Raw genomic sequence first — 22,235 nt, forward strand, 5'->3', positions numbered from 1 at the left:
AACATAACTTGCATATCTCTAAAAGAAAAGCATGTTTTCTTTTTCTTTTTTATTTTCCCCAAATTTTGCAAACTTTTAATATATGTCATGAGGAACTTGTATCTGGATAGAACAATGCTCTTTGACATACCTAGAGAACAACAGACCAAATGATTCTGGCCGTAATTAGCAATAGTAACCTAAAACTTTTACCATAGCCACCTCCACAAATGCTTCCCAGTTTTCTTATATACTGCTTCAACTACAAATGTAACAACAGTAGCATCTGATTAAGGCAACAAAAAAAAAAAATAAAAAATTATGAATTGCCTTAGGATGATCAATACTTCCATTTTGTTTTGGAAGAAACAGAAGGCTTTAAACGACCTGGAATCTCTAGCAGAGACATGACATCCAAACTGATAACCAATGCTCTGAAGCATGCCTGTAAAATGGCCCAAAGACTTTCTGACTGTCTTACTCATCTCAGTGAACAGCTCAGTTACAAAACTCAATTATGACAACTTAAACATCAACTTTTTTAGATCTGCAACTTTTTTCAAAAAGTGTGGAAAAGGGGGGAAAAACTTCGGTACCTCAAATCTGTTTCTTCATCAAGTCAAAATACAAACATTTTAATAGCAACCACTAAGGTAGAAAAAGAAGGAAAAAAGAGAGATAGTTGATATATACTGCACATTTAAGCAACTTTTGAGGAATCTCCCTTCCTCCATTCAGTTAATAGAAAGCAGGTAAATAATGAAACTTGAGTAAACATTCTTTTAATTATCTTGAGTAATGAATTCTCTTTTTAATCAGAGTGTTACAAAAAAAGTCTGTTACTAGCTGAGGAACTACTGAAGTACAGTAAAGAGGCAAAGAAGACTTACCCAGTTGCACTAATCTAATTTGGGACCACAACTCTGACATTTTGGTAGTGGGGAGAGTTCATGAGTTTCCTAGCAAAGGGGACTCAAAACTAGGCTTCTATTTTGCCCTGCATAGCATGCAGCATCAAATGCAGTTATCATGTTGGGCTGCCACAGCTTGAAGAGCACAAAGCAAGGATTTACTCATTCTTACACAGACATAGGAAGAAGATAGGAACCCCCTAACATTATCCTTTCACTTCCAGCTCCTCTATCCACCTTAAATAATTTTTCAATTGATTGGCTCTATGAATACAGTTTTCTGCTTGGCTCATTTACCTCAGATATAGAATGACAATTTCTTGTACATTTATCCTCACAACACCCCTGTGAGGTAGGGAAACACTAATATATACACATTTTACAGACAGAATAATGAGCCACACAAGAGGCTGAGACACGTTGATATCTTTTTTTGGCACCTAATAACTACCTGAAACCAACAAATACCAGGGCATAAATCCTTCTTACTGTTTAAATCTAAGTGACCCGACCACACAACCTGCATCGTGGCAAGAGCTGAAACCATAGTGACTTCGTGGTGGCAGGAATTATGAGTCAGGTCCACATAGAATACTTTCTGAAGAAAGTCACAGCTTTGCTTTTATTGACAATGGGCTACTGTTTCCAACTTAAATGTAAGGGAGAAAGCACAGGACAAATAGGTACTTAATAGCTATGCAGTGTTTAGATTTGTGCAAAGCATTATTCTGAAGGATGGTAAGAGAATCCAAATATACTATTGTGGAGTACAGTTTGCATCCAATCTAGTGTTTTCTAGAAAATTTAAAACAATTTCCAGATGCAAAAGAGGAGAAAATTTCTGAAAAAACAAATAAAAAATCTTTTAAAGCCCAAATCAAGATTTTGCACACATTGGGAAAGAGATCAAAGAGGGAAGCTGAAAAAAAAAAGATATATTTATTCCACACCTGCAAAATTAACAAATGCTACACTGATACTACACAGTAAGTGTAAGTTTTGTAAGAGCCAACACCATTTTGTTTATAAAGCAATTGTTAAATAAGCAGATGTAACATTTTGCCATTTACAAATAAAAATGCAACAGAAAGATGAGCTATCCCTCCACATTCTTTTCTCCACTGCTTGTTGTGAATTATATATCATAAATGGTATATACAAAACATGTTTTAGGGTACACTGTTTCACCTGTAATGAAAATAAGAATACCACAAACATTTACAATTTTTCCCCTCATTGCCGCCTTGTGGCTGCACAATATCAACACTATATTTAGTGATCAAGAACAGAGATTAGGGTGTGCTGTTCCTTTGTACTAAAACAAATTGGAAGATACACATCTTAAATATCAAAATATAATGCCAAAGTCCCTATGAGGTCAAGGAAAAGGAAAGATAATGCACTTAATATGACTAGAAAAACCATACAATAACCACCCTGGGAATCAAGAAAAAAAAAAGTCTAGATTAAAGACCAAGTAACTCATGCTTCATTACACCACAGATTGTTCTGATTAGTTATGGGCAGAAGTTTAAGTTTAAACAAAAATAAAGTGCATTGATTGGTTTGAAACATTATTGAGTTAAGGGTTAGAAAAGAGACCTTGGACATTTTAAAAAAATGCAAGAACAGGATCTGATATACATTTAATATAATTTACGCAATGTTGGGTGGAAAATACAAGAAGATACTAATTCCATTTTATCACATACTTACTGAATTTTTACTCTTTCATTGTGACATCTTGATGCAGTCCCCCAAAGTTGCACTTGCCTCTTTAGCCATGAATGTGCTCCAAAATTGCAAAACAGCTCAAAAGTAAACTTGAGTGTCTCTTCAACTTAGCCTTAGAGCTCAGATAGGACTAAGATGACCACGGTCCATGGTCCAAGGTCTCAAAACCATGTTAACATTTTTTCCTCAGTTTCTCCAGCATTTCAAGCCAAGTAACAAAGGAAAAGTATTAGGAATACTTTTCCTAATACTAGATTCATGGAAATTACTTTCTAGCTAGGCTAGGCATTCAGCAGTGCCCCTTTAAGTAGCTGCCACATTGTGCTCTATCTACAACTTGTATTTTATGAGTACTTTTTCTTGTGACAGGCTCATTTTATGTTCACTTCAGCAGGAAAAGAGGAACCAAGAACAATCAGTCTAATGTTCAAGCATATTCACCTTTGCATTTCTGAATCTAGCAAGCTAAGTGAATAGCTTGAACTTGAAATCCTATCACAGAACTGACTAGGTTCACTATACGACAACTATAGCCATCATATACATGAAATAGCATTAAATGAAAATATAAACAGGAGAAATTGAAATTCCACAGTTCTCTGATATTCTGTTCTATATTAAAAAAATATGAATAAGTAGAAAGATACTGTTTAGAAAAACTTCCCAAGGAAAAAGGGCAGCTATAACTTAGTAACCTGCTTTTTATCTAAGAGGCATACAGTATTCTGCTTCTTTGTTAAATACACTCACTGTCTTCAAACAGTAGTATTTTTAAGCCTGTCCCCTGGCAAAAGATGCTATTTAAGCTAACCAGTTTTGTCTCTTTCTATAACATCAATAGTGGAAAAACACACAAAATTAAATTCTACTTAGTGAGATGGATGAAACTCTTATCAAGCCCTCAAAAAAAAAAACGGGGGGGGAGGAGGGTTGGAATTATTACGATTTGCATGCTCATGATTGCAAAAATGACCACATTAATTAATTTATAGCTTTTTAGAATAATTCTCTACTCTGAGAGCTCCTTTTTCACCCTTACTTCACAACTGCTGCAGGATGTCTCTCTTTCTGTAGTAATACCCACATGGGCTACACTAGAGATAAAGAAGAAGAAAAAGAAAAACCAAGACTCACCCATGATGTTGCATTCCAGCTTTACCCAGTACATAGGAGTTTCTCCACATTGCACCTTATCAAATTCCTTACCAGATTATTTAGCTTTTTTTTTTTTTTGATAAGCAATAGCTACTTTTAATAAGACATTGCAATCCCTGTAAAATATGTCTACTCATTCTGCATGAAGGTATTAGTCTGGCCATTTACATCTACCTCTGAGTGATACTTACGTTCCCCCTCAAAAAAAAAAAAAAAAAAAAAAAGTCAAATATAGTGAAGGAATTATGCATGTTAATTAAAACATCTTGGTAGTGCTTCCATCTGTTTTATGTTGTAAAAGCTCCAATCATTTTCTCAATTCCATCCACCATATGTTTATCATATATTTACCATGTTTTACATTCCCTTTTCTCCTTTCTTTTTTTTTTTTTTTCTCTCCCTGATCTACTTCCGCTTCTTAGATACTGAATTTGAGACACTTAAAATATGTTGTTTAAGCTAGGTGAAAAAACATCTTCCGAGTCAGCAGCCAACTATGCCCTTTTCCTTTCTGCTTGAAGTCTTTCCATCTTTACAGGGGATTTTATTTAGTGACTGCTAAAGCCAGCATGGAACTGTCATGTGGGTCCAAAATGTAGAAGAAAGTTGACAATAATCCATTTTCTGCCTCCAATGTTGCATGAATTCCAGAAGAAGGTCCAGAAGTTTTTGAGCTTCACATTCATCCAAGTGCTCCTGATGATGCTATTCAAAGCTCCAAACTCCACCTTCACTTCTTAAACCAACACACTTACTGAATCACATTCACTATATATTCAGCTGAAAATATTAGTTTAAAAAGAATAAATAGAAAAAAATCCCAGCAGCCTAGAATCAAAGCTTTTATACAAAATACCAAGGACAACCTGACAAAGATGATCTGTTAGTAAGACTGGCATTGTAAAAACTGGAAGGTACAATATGCACCATGAGGTGCAAATACATAGTCCTGGGTTCCTGCTCCAGAGAGCTCACAATCTAATGGAGCCAGCTTGATACAGAAGCAAAAGAAATGGTGATAAACAGGCAAGAACAAAGTGGAAAAAATATCACGGTATCAAAGCATCATAGAGTCCTTCTAAGGCTTATATACTGCATAGTGGGTATTATCCATTTTTCAAAAATAAATATAATTATTTTTTCATTACAATGACATGATACTTCTCAGTCAGGAACAAGACCATGTTCATTTGGTTCACAAATACATATTAAAAGAGAAAGCGCTATCTCAAGAACTTCCAGTTTAAACAAACAAGACAGACAGAGGGTAGAAAACAGAGGCACACAGGAGGAAGAGGTTTTTTATCTGATTATCTAGCAAGCAGGAACAGACCCACAAAACATGTTCTTGTTTACAAAAATAATGGTCTTAATTTTTCAGTCAGTGGGTATTAACACCACCCTACAGAAAGACTTAAATGAGGAGAGTAAAAAAAGGAAAAAGAAAAGAAAAAGAAAAAAAAAAACAGTCACAAGACAAAGGAAAAGCTAAGATTAAAATTGGACAAAACTCCAAAAGTGGTGTCTGAGAGAAAGGGGGAAAATTTCTTCATTACAGCAGAAGCCAGTATTTAGAAATTTACTGCAGTGGGCTGGCAGAAGAGTGAGAAATTTACAGGAGAAAAGAGAGAGAGGAGAGAACCTGTAGAAAGATGAAATCCTTGAGGAATAGTCTGAAATGTATTCAAAGAGGGAAAAAAAGCCAGTGGTGGAGGAGAAAACAAATAGTAGACCAAAATATGAGGCACTATGTAGTTCTCCAAAAGATTTTTCCCCTCGTACTGTAATTGTGATTTACCAGAAGAATAGAAAATTAACTTAGTACATAATTAAATACCTTGACATACCGAATTTGTCAAAAAAGATGGAAAGAAAAAAAAAAAAACAAAAAACAACAACAACAAAAAAACTAATAAAACCCCAAACCCAACAAAACCAACCCACAAGCCAAAATACTCTCCAAAACTACAGCATCCAAACAACTTTAGAAACCTGCTGCAGAGAACAGCACAGCAATAGTCCTTCTTATTCAAGGAAATGGAGCAGCAGTAAACTTAGGCATGGGTTGCAAATGTTTTCATTAGGCAAAAAACGGTTAACTGCATTCTGATCACCTTCTGCTCTCTCCAAGGCTTGTGGGAAGAGATTCTAGTATTGATGTAAATTAATAGAGCTGTAATTGTTGTCTGTTTTGTATTGCAGTGGAAATTGGATATTTGAGCAAACAAAAGATCTGTGGTCAACCCTTGAGCAGCAAACACAGACTGGCTGCACTGGGACTTTACAACCACCTGATTAAGCATGCAGAGTTCTTGCAATAAAATTCAATAAGCTGCTTCTCAGCAGTGCTGCATAGCATATGAAAAACTTATAAAACAGCTTTATATCCCTGAGATACTATGAAGCATATTCCAGCATTTGACAGTTTTTGTGCATAAGCCCACGCAAACTTCTTGGTTGAGTTGATTTTAGTAATTTAAATCCCTTCAGACTTCAAGATGCTAGAACAATCTGAACCATTTCTCAGGAGCTGGTATAAATTGCAAGAACTTCTTGTTCATTTCTTCCTGTTCACTAAACTTTTTTGCATACATTGGTCAGCCATACAAAATACTTCCCAGTTGGCCCAGCTGCATAAGAAATCAAACTAGCACAAGAAATTGAACTATTTCAGACTTTAAAAAACAAATGGCTGAAAGGTCCTATTCCTTTCCATATATACAAATTATTTAAGAAAACAAAACAAAACAAAAACAAACAACAACACTTTCTCATCCTGGATGATGGGTTTGATTAACTGCGTACTTCTTACCAGCCCTTCACTTGGCTTGATGTTTGTAAGCTGGATCACTTCAAGGTGAGCTGACTGGGAAACCAGTGGATCAGAAGAGAGTGAAATAATGTGATCACAGACGCCAGAGAGTGTTTTACACTAGGAAGGAAAAAACAAAACAAAATATAATAAACATACCATTGCTAACTGTGTATCAGCCTACAACTTAAAACATTGCATTTTTACATGTAAGTACATACTCGCTCACATTGTTGAATCTACAAGGCAAAGGGGAATAAGAAGGAAAGACCTCATTAGTCAGCAATGCAACACAAGATATGCTTTTTGTGATGACACCAAACTGACACGCTGTCAGATCAGAGGAGAAAAAGGAGCAAAGCTTTTGCTTCTCAGTAAAGACAGGAAGAGACCACACGTATTGATCCAATGCACTCTCACAAGTAGGTGCCCTACCCATGAGCTATGCTCAGGCATGTGGGGAGCACAGGGAACCCCCAAGACCCCCACTTTCCAAATCCTTTGCAGACTTTAAGTGCCCCCATGCCACCATTAATTTCAGTTGAAAGGGTAGATGTTCAGCACAGATGAAAATCAGGCTCTTAACAACAGGCAACTCCCATTAACTCTGAAGTTAATGTGAGTTACTGTTCTGTGCTAATAAAACATGCTAATTGATCTTGGTCTGAATTTCACATGCTCTGCTGGTGCCAAGTATGATTTACCATTGCAGGCATGAAGATTACAATAAATAACCCCTTCATGATGGAATAATTCTTAAACCTATTATCCTTGGCAGCCTTTGTAGCAAGACAGAAATAAAAAAGTTTCTAAAAGGGCTGGGGCTGTCAAATGGGGACTTAGTATCTTCTCCTCACTAACTCCCTCTTGTCAGCAGCAGAGTGATAATTTATTTTCTTGCGTTCTCTCATATTTCTGTATGCTAGCATTTTTTGAGAGTTTCAGTATTTTCTGCGGAATCCTCTTTCAGCAGCTAAAACTGATTTCTCAGTTCAGGTTTCCAAATGTGTGTTTTGTCAGCAAATTCAGGGATCAGAACATTCGTTTGGTCTCACAACCGTGGGTAACTGCAAAAGCAATTAAGAACCAGCTTAATTGCCCTCACATTTAAAAGATTAAAGCTCACCAGTCTCCTCAAATGACTGAAACACAACTACATCCAACTGCTGCGCCCATAGCTCTTCCAAGACTGCAAAGCGTACTTTTTCAAGTAAAAGTGTCTACAACAACATATGGAAATAAAACATGAAAATGGATATAATGCCCTTGCCAAATCACCATTAGAATTCTTTGTGCCAAACTGCATATATGTAGAAAAGAAAGTAAAAAAACCCCAGTGGCCAAAAAAAAAAAGTGCCTTGATCCTGTTACAGACCATCACACTGGAATTTTCTCCTCTTTAAATTACTTGTGAACAATAAATTGTGATAGGATATAGATGGCATATATTTACTGAATGATGTTGAAAATGAATAAACAAATTAAAATCAAAAGGAAAATAACAAAATGTATATAACCAACATGACCTTCTTCTAGAGATATTACTTTTAAGCATGGACACACACACACAAATCCTTTCTGCTTTATCTTTATTTCATGATGCAGAATCATTATTGAAAAAAAGGAAGTCAAGGGACATTTAAAATGAGGTTAAGAATGCTTTGTGCTTTGTTTGAATTAGGGAGAAGTGAAAAAGTGATAAAAAGGAACTTGATCACAATGTTATTTTTGTGGCTTTTGGGATACTAAACAAGTACTTTGAGCTGAAATTTTTAAAAAGGTAAAAATGATATAAAATTCCATTATTAAAAATGTAAACATAGGTATTTTTGCTTATGTTCTATTTTTAAATACAATACTGTTTTGTTATTTATATTTTCAACTCTCTTGTAATTGTACTGAGAATTACTGAAAAATATCACTTCTAGAGACTTACAGAACACTCTGCTCCCCACATGCAAAGAAGAGGCCTACACTATAAATTACATTCTGATGATTAAAACTGAATTTTTCATATACCTGCACACTTGTATTCACCCACCTAGTCTTCCTGTTAGTCTCTTCAAAAACTACTACGTTTTTGAGTCCCTAGCAGCTTCAGATCAACTTCCATTTATAAAGAATTAATATATGATTTTGTCTCCTATTCCTTACTGTCACATAGACAAAATGCCTAGGAGTGTTCCTACCACCTAACAGGAGGTATGCCAATTTAGAGATTGGAGATGTGGCTCCTTGTTCAAACAAGAGACCTTGGCTGCCTTGGCAGATGACGGAGAAGAGTTAGGCAAGTCCATGATGTGACTCTGAACAGAAGCTTGTCTGGGAGGCATTACATAGCTTGCTGGGGCAGCTGCTCTCCCTCTGCTTCTTTGTCAGAGGGGGCACAGATGGTCTGTACTGTAAGCCTGAGGAGGTCAGCATCCCAATATGTCTCTATAAGGTACAATTGTGGAACAAGGTGGTATGAATTTTCACCAAAAGGAGCTCTGGGAAAACTGGATGCAAAAATTACCATGTCACTATGATAAAAAACAAAACAACAAAAAAGCAATGTTCTTCTATGCATTTCTTAAAGATTATTCTCTTTCAGATCTTGTAACTTTCTATCTCAGATATTTCTATCTCTGTTCTCTATTCTATCTATCTAGATATTTCTACCTTAGATATCATTCTGGTGTCCAACAGGGTACACATACCAAGCACAGTACATGAACCACAGCAAAGTCCCTAGTGGAGACCCTAGAGTTAGAGACCATACTTTCAGATTAAGGCTTCCAGTTCTATGACCCTCCCAAAATGAAAGCTCTCATTCAACATGTGAGGATGCATGAATATCTACCTTCCCAAAAGAATGAAATTTAGGGGCAAAAGTCTGATGCACTGTTATAAAATCTTTTCCACTTGATGAATATCCAGATCTGACCAGGTTGAAGACAGAGAGTTTCTAAAATTTCATTAAATGTTACCAGGTTTATTACCATTTGTTAGTATCATAGGTGACAGGAAACAGCAAAAGAAAATGGAAGGTACAGAAAAGCAAACAAGAAAATTCTTGAATTGCTTCTCTCAGTTTCTGACCAACAGAATTAACTCTTTTCCGTCTGAAAGAGCACTAAAGGACCTGAGTGATTCAGTAAGACAACTAATTGAACCCACAGAGACTTTCTTAAGAAATGGTCAATTCAGATAATGAGACCTAATCACTACATTGTTTGCTTAGTAATTATGGAAGAGCCCTGTCCAGCAACCTAACTTCATTAAAATATGTTTAGTACTTATGAGAACTGCCCTTTTCTTTAGAGGGAAAAGGAAGCTTATTGTAGGAAGATTTTGAATGTAAGACTCACTGCTATTACATAATAAACTGGCATATTTGTGTTGCCTGAATTTACTATATTTCACATATATTTGCATAGCACCAAATGAATGAGTAGATGATTTGTTTTTAATTAAGCTGCTCACCTAATTTCAGAATAGCGTGCATTTTCTTTCTGTTTTCTTGATCCAAGATAATTTCAAGACTTTGGGAAGAAAAAGCAACTTTTGGATGATGGATCTACGTTCTGCCCAACCACCCAAAACTTCTGGCTGCCATAAGCAAATATCTAGCAACTCCTCCAGTTTTCTTCTGAATATATAAGCTTGTCTGTGTTGGAATACCTATAGAATCTCAAAAGTCTCCCTTAACTGTTATACATTCAAATATTTTTCATTATCATATTGTTAAAGAACAAGAACAGCATGGGGCACACTGGCACGCAGTAGCTGTCTTCACCCCAGTGCAAGGAAAGGGTACACAGGCTGTCACTGAAAACATGACCAGAGGCTGACACTGCCAAAACTATGCATTTCCTGACACAAATGCAAGTAGCACAAATAATTCCAGAATGGATTATAGAAGGTATTGTGAGGCTTAGTTTAGTTATTAGCCAAGAGTCCATAGACATAAAAGGACAGTACACTGACTAATGCAGAATGCATTTACCTCAAGTCCTTTTCTGCTGAATTGAATTTCTCAGTTTAAGGTGGTGTGCACAGCTTTTGTATCTTGAAGTACACATGTCATTTGTATATTATTTTTTCAAGCTGGATAACCACTTTGAAACAATTATTTCCTCTCCATTTTTGTGAGAGAGGGGAGGAAATTAGCAAGAGAGGTTCAGCCTTCTACCTATACTGGGGATGCTATTTCACTTCAGCTTTTAAAATAGAAGTTCTAATACTATCATACATCAGAGTGAAGGATCTGAAGTTTAGCAAGTACAGGCTGAAGATATAATACTTTTTCCTTTTGAAAACTTGCCCACATTTACTAAGCCCAAGCCTGGAATATTGAAATTTGTAGATGCACAGTATAGATTTAGATAGACCTGCACCATGCAGTGTAAAGCACTGTAGTCAGTGCAGAAATATCTCAGTCCTGGTTTGTGGCTTTCCTAAACATTTCACAGCAGCTCATCAGGTTTGTTCCATATGCATTGCTTGGGAGCTCATCATTCAAGCAACTTCTAAATGTCTAGATCCACCATTACATTCAGTGCTTTACTAAATTTTCCCCTAAGCTCTCCAGACTTCACTGGAGCTTTCACCTTGGCAGATGCAAATGGAACAAATTATGCAGGTGACAGAAATACCTTGTTTTTTGTTATTAATATTTTTAATATTTCCTTTAATGGAAAGTAATGGACTGACATAGTATTTTGCACATACGCTACCCAATTAATTTAAGTGGAAGAAAAGCACACCAACAGTGCACATGTGTTACTCATTTTGTTCCAAACAATTTACAAAGACTGTTTTTTCATCATAACTATCCAGCACAAGCTGTATCAGAGACATGTATTTTAGTTTCACTAAAATGTGATGACAGTACAGTTCACCTTCTCTCTCAAATGGCAGTTACCTTTTGTTACTTTGTAGAACTACATTTCTGATTATGAAAATGTTGTTAACAGGATCAGGATGCTTTACCATACTTTTGTAACTGCTGATTCCCTACTGTAATGCAATTTAAAAACACCTGTGTGGTCCTTCAGTACCTTATAGATTTGTAAATATAGCAAATTAATTTGGAGGCTATAGCTTTTCTTCTGCCCTGGGCTGGACATCTTTTCTTTCACCTTTGCAAGGTACAAATAGGAATGTTACCCAAATTAATCTAGCACTTGTCCCTTTGCCATTTTCTGACTTCAGCAGAGAAGATGCACACTCATATGCAGTGGCTGTACTTCTCAACAGATGGTGATGAGCAAAAGGCCAAGGAGAACTGTCTCAGAACTTTATGGAGGATGTAGCACCCAGCTGGTAAGCAGCTCTGCAGAAAAGGATCTGGGGGTCCTCCTGGACACCAAGCTGAATGTGCCCTTGCTGCTAAGAAGCCTAATGATACTCTGTGTTGCATTAGGCAAAGTATTGCCAGCTGGGCAAGAGAGGTGCTCCTTCCACTCTATTCAGCATTGGGAGGCTGCACCTAGAGTACTGCCTCCAGTTCCAGGTCCCTCAGTAAAAAAGAGACATGGACATCCTAGGGGCTGTACAACAGATAGACACCAAGGTGATTAAGAGACTGGAACACCTCTCCTACTAGGAGAGACTGAGAGGGCTGGGACAGATCATCCTGGAGAAAAGAAGATGTGGGGGGAAGTGCCTTCCAACCTCAACCAGTCTGCAATTCAGATATCATATTTTAATACTGCAGAGGAAACAACCGCATAATAAAGAGTATGTTAGCATGCCCACTGCTCATTATCCTTGTCAAAATAACATGCACAGCTGCTGTTACTTGTACTACAGATAAGAGGAGAATCTACTCAATGATTAAGATACAATTCTATGAAATAACTTTGTGTGAACAATGCCATTTCAGTGGTAAAGTTAAATACTGTACATCTTTAAGCAATTCATAAAGAAATATTCCAGTAAAATAATAGGGTTGGATGTTCTCTGATATGCAGTGAAAGTCCACTGAAGAATAACTTTTCTAAGGATCTCCATGTGTTCATGTGCTACATTTATACATTTGCAGAAGCAGATATGAAAATGATAAGCAAGTATGAGTTACTAGATACATTAAGATGCACAGGAAAATGAGCATCCAATTGCTCCCATAAATATCAGCAGGCATTAAAAATGCCTGGCCTTTCTCAAGCCGCACTTAGCTTTCAGCATGCAGGCCATCTGGACAAAGGAAAAGGGTTTGGCAAAGCCAAAAAAAAAAAAGGCAAGTTACAAAAGATTAACTGAGAGAAATCAGCAGATGATAACATTTTCTCCTTTTGTTATGCAGCCCCTGTTCTCAGTATTAGCTTTACGCTGTTGCCTACAGTTCTCTTTTGCAGTAACTAATCACTGCAATTTAAATAATAAATTTTCCTCTCTATTCAGTGACAAACTCATAATTGCATATTGTACCTACACCACAGTCTTTATGTACAAAACTAAATGATTTAAAGGAGGATGAAAAATATCACTAAAAAGCATCTAGTTGTGTGGTAGAAATTCAAGGGGAAATGTTTTATTTTACTCTGTAGGCAGCCAGCTTATGTCCCAAAGCATGAAGAATGAAAGATCATACTGTTTTTACCCATGCTTTTGGACTGTAGTGCACTGATTTCTAACCGATTTTCCACAATTGCTCCTTCTCTCAGCTAAGGGGATGAGGACATCAGGGTATCTACATTTTACTTGCATCTTTCCTGATTCTCTGTGGCTAATTTACTTTGTACTGGCAAAATGATATGCCTTTGCAGCATACTGGAGGTAGTCATGGACATGGCTGCCTTCAAAGAGACTTGTTCATTTCAGGCAGCTCTAGGGTAAAACAAACAGACTTCTATTCAATCCTGCCCTTAATTTTACCCAGGGTAGTGAACAAGCTTAAATCCATTTTGCCAAATGTTTGCAATATGGAAGCACCCTGGCTTAAACACATTCCTGGGGCTGAGGGGAAGAGAAGTCAGAAAAATGTATTTGTGATGTTAAGTTTAATGTTTGGGATTTAAAAAAACAAAACAAAACAAAAAAAAACTAAAAAGCTTAGTTACAACTGACTGAGACAAAGCAACTCGCTGCATGAGCATTCAGATAAGTCTAACTAGTTATAAAGTGTAACCACTTAGCTTAAGTCACATGGAATAACTATTAATCAATTAATTTTGGTCCAAAACATTCCTTGTATTGTAAGGAATACCTCAGAAACTGCAGCAATCTTAGAACTGACTGGGCTTAGAACTTAGAACTGACTGTTTTTATGTACATAAAAGTTTAATCAGTGAACTCAATCTTATTTTGGATGCAAAGACATCCGAAGTCAGAAAGGTTTCTGTTGGAGTGGAGTTTGCTAGGTATAGGTACCTTTGCAAGGTATAGACTCTTGAAAAGAAGCAGGTGATTACTTTTTTTCTTTAATAAGATTATCAAAATGATACTTTTGACAGTGCATTCTTAGTCCATTATAGCTCTGTAACAAATATTCAAGTAAAGTGAGAAGGATTGAATTATTATCATTGTGGTTTCTCTGAAAGGCTCTTGGTGAAAAGAGAACATCCTGATCCATTACTTGTTCTTTTCTTTTTCAATCTAGTAATTTAAAAAAAAAAAAAAGCTCACATTTTTAGAAGCTTCCAAATATTAACTGTTCTTACAGTTCTACTTTCTACAGTTTTCCAACTCTAAAAACAAAACAAACAACAAAGAAACCCACTTTTTTCAGGAAAAGCAACATAATTTTAAGAAAGTTAAACTAAAAAAAAACAAAACACAAAAACAAACAAAAAAACTTATTAATCTGACTGAAGCCTGGCTTCTGCTTTCTATAATTAGTCATTCTTGCTTTGCTCTCACTTTAATACTATACTGCTTCACTTGGATTAATCTGAACTAGATACTTCCATCACATGCAGCCTGGAACAGCTGGAAGGAATCAATGAATTATTTTTGAACAATTTTAAATCTCCATTCAGACTTTTGCAACCATTAGCTTAACTCCCCACATAAGCAGAACTGATGCCCTTTCAAGTTGAGCAGTTTTCCATGCACTTTATCATCTCGGGTTAAATTTATATAAAGATTCTAAATATAAGCTAGCAAGAAGATACTACTTTTCAGTTTTAAAGTAGACACCAAGACATGGTTTATCACTTCATATTTAGGCCAACTATATTTAACCTGTTCTTTTTTATATTGTCATCTACTTCTGCTGGTATTATTTTCTGATTATATTTATTTTCTGATGATATTAATAAATTATTACAATTTTACTATTTACTTATTTATTTATGACATAAGCAAAAAGTAACCTGGAAAAAACACACTGAGAAATATGGTAGAAAACATACTGAGAATACGATAGAAATATGAAGCATTTCTCTGTTTTCATGACTATTTCAGAAGCATCAACATTTTAATGAGCAAAACACATTATTGTGTGGTTTTATGCTTCTTATTGCACAGAAACCAAGTGTTTCTATGAATGAATTCACAGTGAAAATAACATTAAGAAATACATTTTAACATTAAGAAATATACTTTAAAGTAATTGTTTCAAAACACCTACAATTCTAGGGCAGAAAATTATAGTTGAGACATTTTTTCTTCCCCAAAGACACAATCTGCAAGTTCCATTTAGAAGAAATAAACAAAATTTAAGTTAGCAATTTCTTCTTAAAATTTTATCATCTTTCTATAAGACCTTTTTCCTTTAGTTACATTTTATGTTTGGTTGAATAACACAAACTAGTTTACTACTTTGCTACTAACATTGTGAGAGGCATCCAAAATGCTTTTATAAAGCATTTGAAGCTCCACTTGCTTGAAGAGTAAACAAAAACATTTCTTTCTTGAATACAGGGCTGAAGCTATTCAGTTCTGTTTCCACAGAATATCGTGTCTTCATCAAAAAGCTGACTTCAGAATATGTTTGTTGACATTAAAACATACTATCTATGGATAAGGTGATTCAGCAGTCTCTCCACATGAACTCCTACACTGTGATCTCAGAAAAAATAGGGCATTCAAAAGAAATTACTGCCATTAGAATCTGAGCACATTAACTATTTTTTGACCCTACCTAATTAAAGCAAACCAAGCTGTCATTTAACTGAGGATCTTGCCTTTGGTGCGGGATGTTGCCACCTTCACCATGCTTTAGAGGGAAGTGTGAAGAATGAGTGACTCGCTAACGTTGGCGGTATCCATAGATGCATTGTGATAGCAGCAAAGTGGTCTCACATCCCCCGGCTGTGCCCACACACCCTCTTGCCCCCTGATTTGGCCCAGATGGCAGGTTGGGTGAGCACAAAGTAGGCTCATTCTGCTGAGCATGGGGCAGCATCCCCACAGAAGATGTGTGCCTGCTCAGCTCCAGCCCCTGAACCAGTCCAAAACAACACTTTTGTGATGGGTTATCCCCATCATGATGGGGATGTTCAACCCAGAACCTTCAGAACACCTGCTCTGAAGTAAAATTGCTGGACCACCAATAGGTGATGTGGATAAAAATCAACTACTTGGATCCAATGATCCTAAGGTGGAAAATGTCTTGGTATCCGAAAGAATAAGAGTATGTACTTGCCATTTAGATTATTTTTATTGCCGTAGTTGTAGGATTTTATTTTTATTTTTATTTTTTAGTAAAAAGGAGCTTTTAAAATTTTACTTCAGTCCTTAGTGAGAACAATACCTTGCAACAATAACTTCCACAGATTAATTACATTAATTGCCAATCAGTTGTAAGTCACTGCCTTTTGCTTTCATGAGGAACTGTGGTTTCTTCTGTCATGGAGAGAACGTGGTACATGAAATCATACAGGAAGAGCCCATGGCTTTGAATTCAAGTTCCTCTGTAAGTCACCCCAGCTAACACAGCTATACGTTGGTATTTGATCACTCAGAGGTAGCTGGATCCAATGCTAGCCAGATATATTTCTGTTACCCAAACGAGAGTGCACGGATTGCTAATGGGAAATGTATTCAGAGAACAGACTTAAAATAGTTTCATCTTTTAATTTAAGTAGAGAAAACTTACTTTCTCTGTAGATACTACTTGTTTGTGTGGCTTCTCCCCCCAGTATCTGCTAGTTTTTCCACATTTCTCACTTAAGACTCTTTCTATGCCTTTACTAAAATTTACTACTATTCTTTTCATATCAGAGAACCTTCTTAGTAACATTCACCTCTAGGATGCACAGTCCAGTTTGATATCTAAAAAGGCAACTAATATCACAGAATCACAGAATCATCTAGGTTCGAAGAGACCTCCAAGAACACCGAGTCCAACCTCTGACCTAACACTAACAAGTCCTCCACTAAACCGTATCACCAAGCTCTACATTTAAACGTTTTTTAAAGACCTCCAGGGATGGTGACTGGGTAAGGTTGCCCCTGAGTCTCATCTTTTCCAGGCTGAACAATCCCAGCTCCCTCAGCCGTTCCTTGTAAGACTTCTTCTCCAGAACCCTCACCAGCTTTGTTGCCCTTCTCTGGATTCACTTGAGCACCTCAATGTCCTTCCTGTAGCGAGGGGCCCCAAACTGAACACAGTACTCGAGGTGCAGCCTCACCAGAGCCGAGTAAACGGGGACAATCACTTCCCTAGGCCTGTTGACCACACTGTTTCTTATGCAAGCCAGGATGCTAGAGGTCTTCTTGGCCACCTGAGCACACTGCTGGCTCATATTCAGCCGACTATCAACCAATACACCCAGGTCCTTCTCTGCCAAGCAGCTTTCTAACCACTCATCTCCCAGCCTGTAGTGCTGCTTGGGGTTGTCATGCCCCAGGTGCAGGACGTGGCCCTTGGTCTTGTTTTACACTGGCATAAAACATACCATGCTCACTCAAGATCTTGAGATATCCTTTTGTTTTTTCCTTTCTTCTTCTTTTTTTTCTCTTTTTTTCTTTTCTTTTCTTTTCTTTTTTTTTTTTTTTTTTTTTTTAATTTTTATTTTTAACTGTCTATTTAGCTAAGGCCACAGCACATTTTTTCCTGTCTTCCCAGGAGAGGAGTTACAGGGAACAGAGACTACTTCCAATTTCAGTTCTTTCCTCAAGCTTTTAATTTGCACTTTTAAAATATTCCCTTTCAAATTCAAAATATGATTTCAAATCCCATCTTTTAATTATTCAGCCACAGATTTCTTTCCTTGTTTGCTTTTGCTTCATGAAATCCCATCCATCAATTGAAATGCAACATGTTCAGAAACATTCAGAAATGATCCAAGTTATGTACAACACCTACAGTCGTCTTTAATCCTAAGCTTTTGCAATCAGTTCAACAGTTTGTTCATGTTTCCTTGCAAGCTTGAGCACTAATCATAGACCCTAATTAAACTCTCAACAATAATTTATATGTCCACCTGTCACCACGAAGTGGTTATTGTAGATTAAAGAAATAAGCCTGTGTGAATCTGAATGATGTAAGGTAATATAACTTCATCATGTACAGTTAGTTTTCATGTAACTATAATGAAACCTGTCTCAAATTTTTCCATTCACATATCTTAAATGAATCCCTTGGTTTCCTCAAAATTGTCCATTGAAGACTACATTAACTGATGCTTTATCAGCTCTAAACATTGCCAGCTCTCTTTCCAATCCTGTTTGCTAATTTGTAAATGATATATGCTGTATATAGCAGATGTCAAAACTCTTGGCTCTTACAGCACAAAACAAGCAAGTATTGAAAACCAGGCTTTATATAATGATTTCAAACTTACAGCACTTCAACTTTTGCCAAGATTATGTAATTAAAAACTTCATTACTTAAATGCTTGCAGAGCTCAGCCTAGCAAAGACGATGATGTCAACCTGACTAAAAATGCAAATTCCTTGTGTCCCACGGGGGAAAAAACGTCAGTGTAACTTAAAAATACAAGGAGACTTTTTATTGCACATCACTGTGAAATCTAAGTGTCAAAAGATTACAGAACTCAGTTTGCCATGCATTTGATATGGGAGCACTGAATAAAAAAGTACAGCAAAAGTAATTGGGAAGATCATATTTTAAAGTGTTTTTTTTTTTTTTCTTGCTTAAAATATAACAAGAAAAATAAGATATCAAAACCTACCTAAAAGTGAAGCAAAGTGAGATATAAAATATGATTAATTTCATTATTTACTCTTATGAAGAACAACTTCATATTGAAAGTTTAGAAGCAGGGTCAGGGTTAACTAAATACTCACTAAACCATAGCCACAATATGAAAGACAATTTAACATCTGAAAGTTAGGTACTGTGTCAGACAAGTTGTGGTCAAGCTTCTGACTCTCCATCCCCCAAAGTATCAGCCCTTCCAACGCATCCTATGTTCTGGTGTTAAGTTCTCATGAATTTCACCTGTTTTATTTGCTATCTACAGATAACAGTATGGATTCTGGGAATAAACAGTTGTATTTATTCTGTGAATTCAGCAGGAAAGTATTGCATTAATCGTATCACTGGACTAGCTCCACAATCCTAAGAGAAATACAGCTGTATAAATGAAGCTATATTACTGACAAATATATACGATTTCATAAAAGCCCAGCAAACAGTTCTCTAGAAGAAAATCCCATTTTTCAAAATCATTCTTCTAACCATGTTTTACAAATAACAGATGGGTGTGAACTAGAGTAAAACACAAGCCCTTGTGAAGTTTCAGACTTCTCACATGCCAAGTTTGGCTTTCCTAACAGTCATTACTACTCATACTTATTTCCATATATTCAGCAGTCAGTCATACCCAGATTAGTTAATTATTACATTGGTATTGCACAGAAAAAGCCCAAAACACACAGAGATAGAATCCTATGAATTCGATATAAATATATTAATAAAAATCAAAAAACTACTTACCACATGAAGAATTTTATTCTCTGTTTCATATACTGTGCAATCCTGAAAAAGTAAAGCAGAAAAGACAAAATTGATCTAAATTGATCTAATCAATCAACTTTCTGAGATTTATCCTTAAAAATAATTAAACATAATCAAAGTTTTTGGAATAAAGCAATAGATTTCAAAGTCTCAACTAGAATGGATAGATTTATGTAAACAAAGTGTGAATCTAGCACCAAAAGGAACTACTGGTAAATGCCTATGTCCATTCACTACTTGTTGTTGTTGCTTCCTTCCTTGAGATAGGTAATGATCTTCCTCCACATTACATCATTTTGGTACACACCAGCTAGTCAAACACGTCAGCTGAGTGGCTTCAACCAGCAGGACCTGACTGGGGAAAAGTATGGCCTCCTTCTAGTGGTCACCTTGAAAATCAGAATTGTTTTAAATACACTCTCCTGGAGACACTCCCCTTGAAAAGTTTGCAAGGCTGCAAAACAAAAAGGGTTGAAGCCACTGTACAAGACTGTCTCCCTCCCTCACTGTTTCAACTTTACTTGTGGTTAACTAATCTGATTTCCTAATTTTTCCTCCATTTAAAGCTGTGCAAGAGAGTCAGAAAACTACGCTGAACAATTCCTAGTGAGCTGCACTGTCATTTTTGCACACCCCACCAAAGAAGAGAAGGAAAACCTTGAGAAGAAGAAAAAAAGCGAAATGTTGGTTGTCTAGAGCACTCCACAGAATAGGAGGGAAGAGAAACATGGAATAGAAAACACACAGGAAACTTGAGTTGGACCATCTTATTCCATGAAGCCTGGTGGAGACCGTATGGACATCATCACCACCTTACCTGGAATGTGAGGCAGTCTCTATAAGACAGACTATCAGATGGGAAGCTGGGGACTGTGAAAGTTCTTCCTGACAGGCTAAAATCTCAGTTGATATAGAGAACTAGAAGTACAGGAATTAGTAAGGTAGAGAGCATGTGAAATGCAACCAACACTGGTGAAAGAGCCACTCTTCCCTAAGTTCACCAAATGCTGTAGTTGTATGATAATTAGCACAAGTTCAGTTTGGAATAGATGTTTTATAACCTACTAAATAACTCACTTGAAAAACATGACTAAATTTTCACATTTTAGGTCCTTTCATTTTTTAATTGGTTTATCCTCTTTGAAAACAACTTTGTTATATGCAACTGTTTTTTAAAAAATGAAATTTTAGATCACGAAATATTTCTAGCGTTACTTGGGCAAGAACAGCCACTGTGTTCTTAAGCTTTATATAAAACAACCTCTGCAGAAGCAGCAGGTTTATCAGGGCGTATTTTCCTAATAACAGCTGTTGGCATTCAGGAAACATTTGCAAGTATGTACAGCCGGAAAGAAAATCTAACACGTTTAATTATATGCAGACATCAATGAAGTATTTGCAATCTTAGTAGCAAAACACACATTTCATTTTTATATGTGGGAAGGCATATAACATTTTCAATCTGGGTACATCTATGTTCTGCACGGTTTCTTATGAATCATTCTGCAAAAATATCAGGAAGGGATTTCAACATTTATATTGAAAAAAATATGCTTCTAAGCAGACATAATTATTTCATTTATAATGAGGAGTTTACTATAAGTTTAACATTCGGCTTACAGAGGACACTGAGAATTCTCACTGCTAAGGGATAGGGGATTCTGGATTTTTAAATACTATAGAGGTTCGTTACAGCCAGGAAAAAAATGAGTAAGGAAGAAACACAGCTACCTCCTTGAAATGAAACCCTTTGACACAATCATGAAGGAAGCTAAAGAAACAAGCTTATTTCTGACAAACTCAGAGTATAATTAAAAATACATTTCTGAATCTACCAAAGACAGTAAAGCAAGTAGAAAACTATACGCCCTCTGTGTATTGGTACAGGTGACTTTACCCTCCAATTCTCTCCTCATCACACAACTACCTACAAATTCAGTGTCTGGAAAGAGGAATTGCTATATGAGATCCTCACACACAGGAAAGGTTGATGCTGCATTTTCTATTCAGGCAAGAGAAAAACAGTTTAGTAAATAAAAGACAGAAATTGGAAGAAAGCAAACAATGCTTAGGTTAAAAAAAAAAAATCCAAAATATACTTTTTCCATACAGGAATGATATGCAACTATTCAAACCTCAACTGAGGGAGATGTGAAGGAGTGCAGAGACACATGCGAGCGTAGCCTAGAGCAGCCCTGAAGTCTAGGACTCAAAAGAAACCTACAAAAGGTCACCAAAGCCAATCCCTGCATTGTAGCAAGCTTGTTTTAACTTCCCGCAGCCATCCCTGGAGATAGGGGCTGAGAATGCTTTTGAATGATCCCTAGAGCAAAACCTACATGTCACTTTTCTTCAGAGTCAACAGTTTATTTCCCCTTAGATCTTTTAAGTCACTCCACTACTTTGAGGATAATTGAGCCCACGCTCTTCAGATATGCTTTATGTACAATGATAAACTGAATGCTTTTTACTGTGGACTTTCACCACTACTATTACATACCTATTTCATTTCAAATAAAAGAGCTTAAAAGAATTTAAAGCACTTGAGAGCACAAAGAGAGTCACTACTTATGCAATTAGGAACATTTTTTTGTTCTTAATAACATACCATCTACAGCTGGAAAACATCTCTTCCTTCCATACCTAGACTACAAACATACATCTTACTTCTGAAAAATCTTAAGTATCTGTTTACCCACAGTACCAAGACATTACAATTAAGGTAAGAAACAGATAATACACAAATCTAACTTCAACTATTTTTCTGCTTCAGGAAACCAGGAAATAT

At 36.3% G+C, this 22,235-nt stretch overlaps 1 protein-coding gene across 9 annotated transcripts in view; it reads right to left on the reverse strand.

Annotated features, from left to right (window-relative positions):
* Window positions 1–22,235, reverse strand: part of CNKSR2 (connector enhancer of kinase suppressor of Ras 2) — a 221,638-nt gene that overhangs the window by 121,969 nt on the left and 77,434 nt on the right. For all 9 annotated transcript variants that reach the window (XM_068687529.1, XM_068687500.1, XM_068687519.1 and 6 more), the window contains exons 5-6: window positions 19,427–19,468; window positions 6,592–6,711 (exon numbers count right to left, since the gene is read on the reverse strand). In XM_068687529.1, coding sequence (XP_068543630.1) covers window positions 6,592–6,711; window positions 19,427–19,468 — 162 coding nt within the window. The remainder of the gene's footprint in view (window positions 1–6,591; window positions 6,712–19,426; window positions 19,469–22,235) is intronic.

Source organism: Anas acuta, chromosome 1 (assembly GCF_963932015.1).
Source record: "Anas acuta chromosome 1, bAnaAcu1.1, whole genome shotgun sequence".
Classification (NCBI taxonomy): domain Eukaryota; kingdom Metazoa; phylum Chordata; class Aves; order Anseriformes; family Anatidae; genus Anas; species Anas acuta.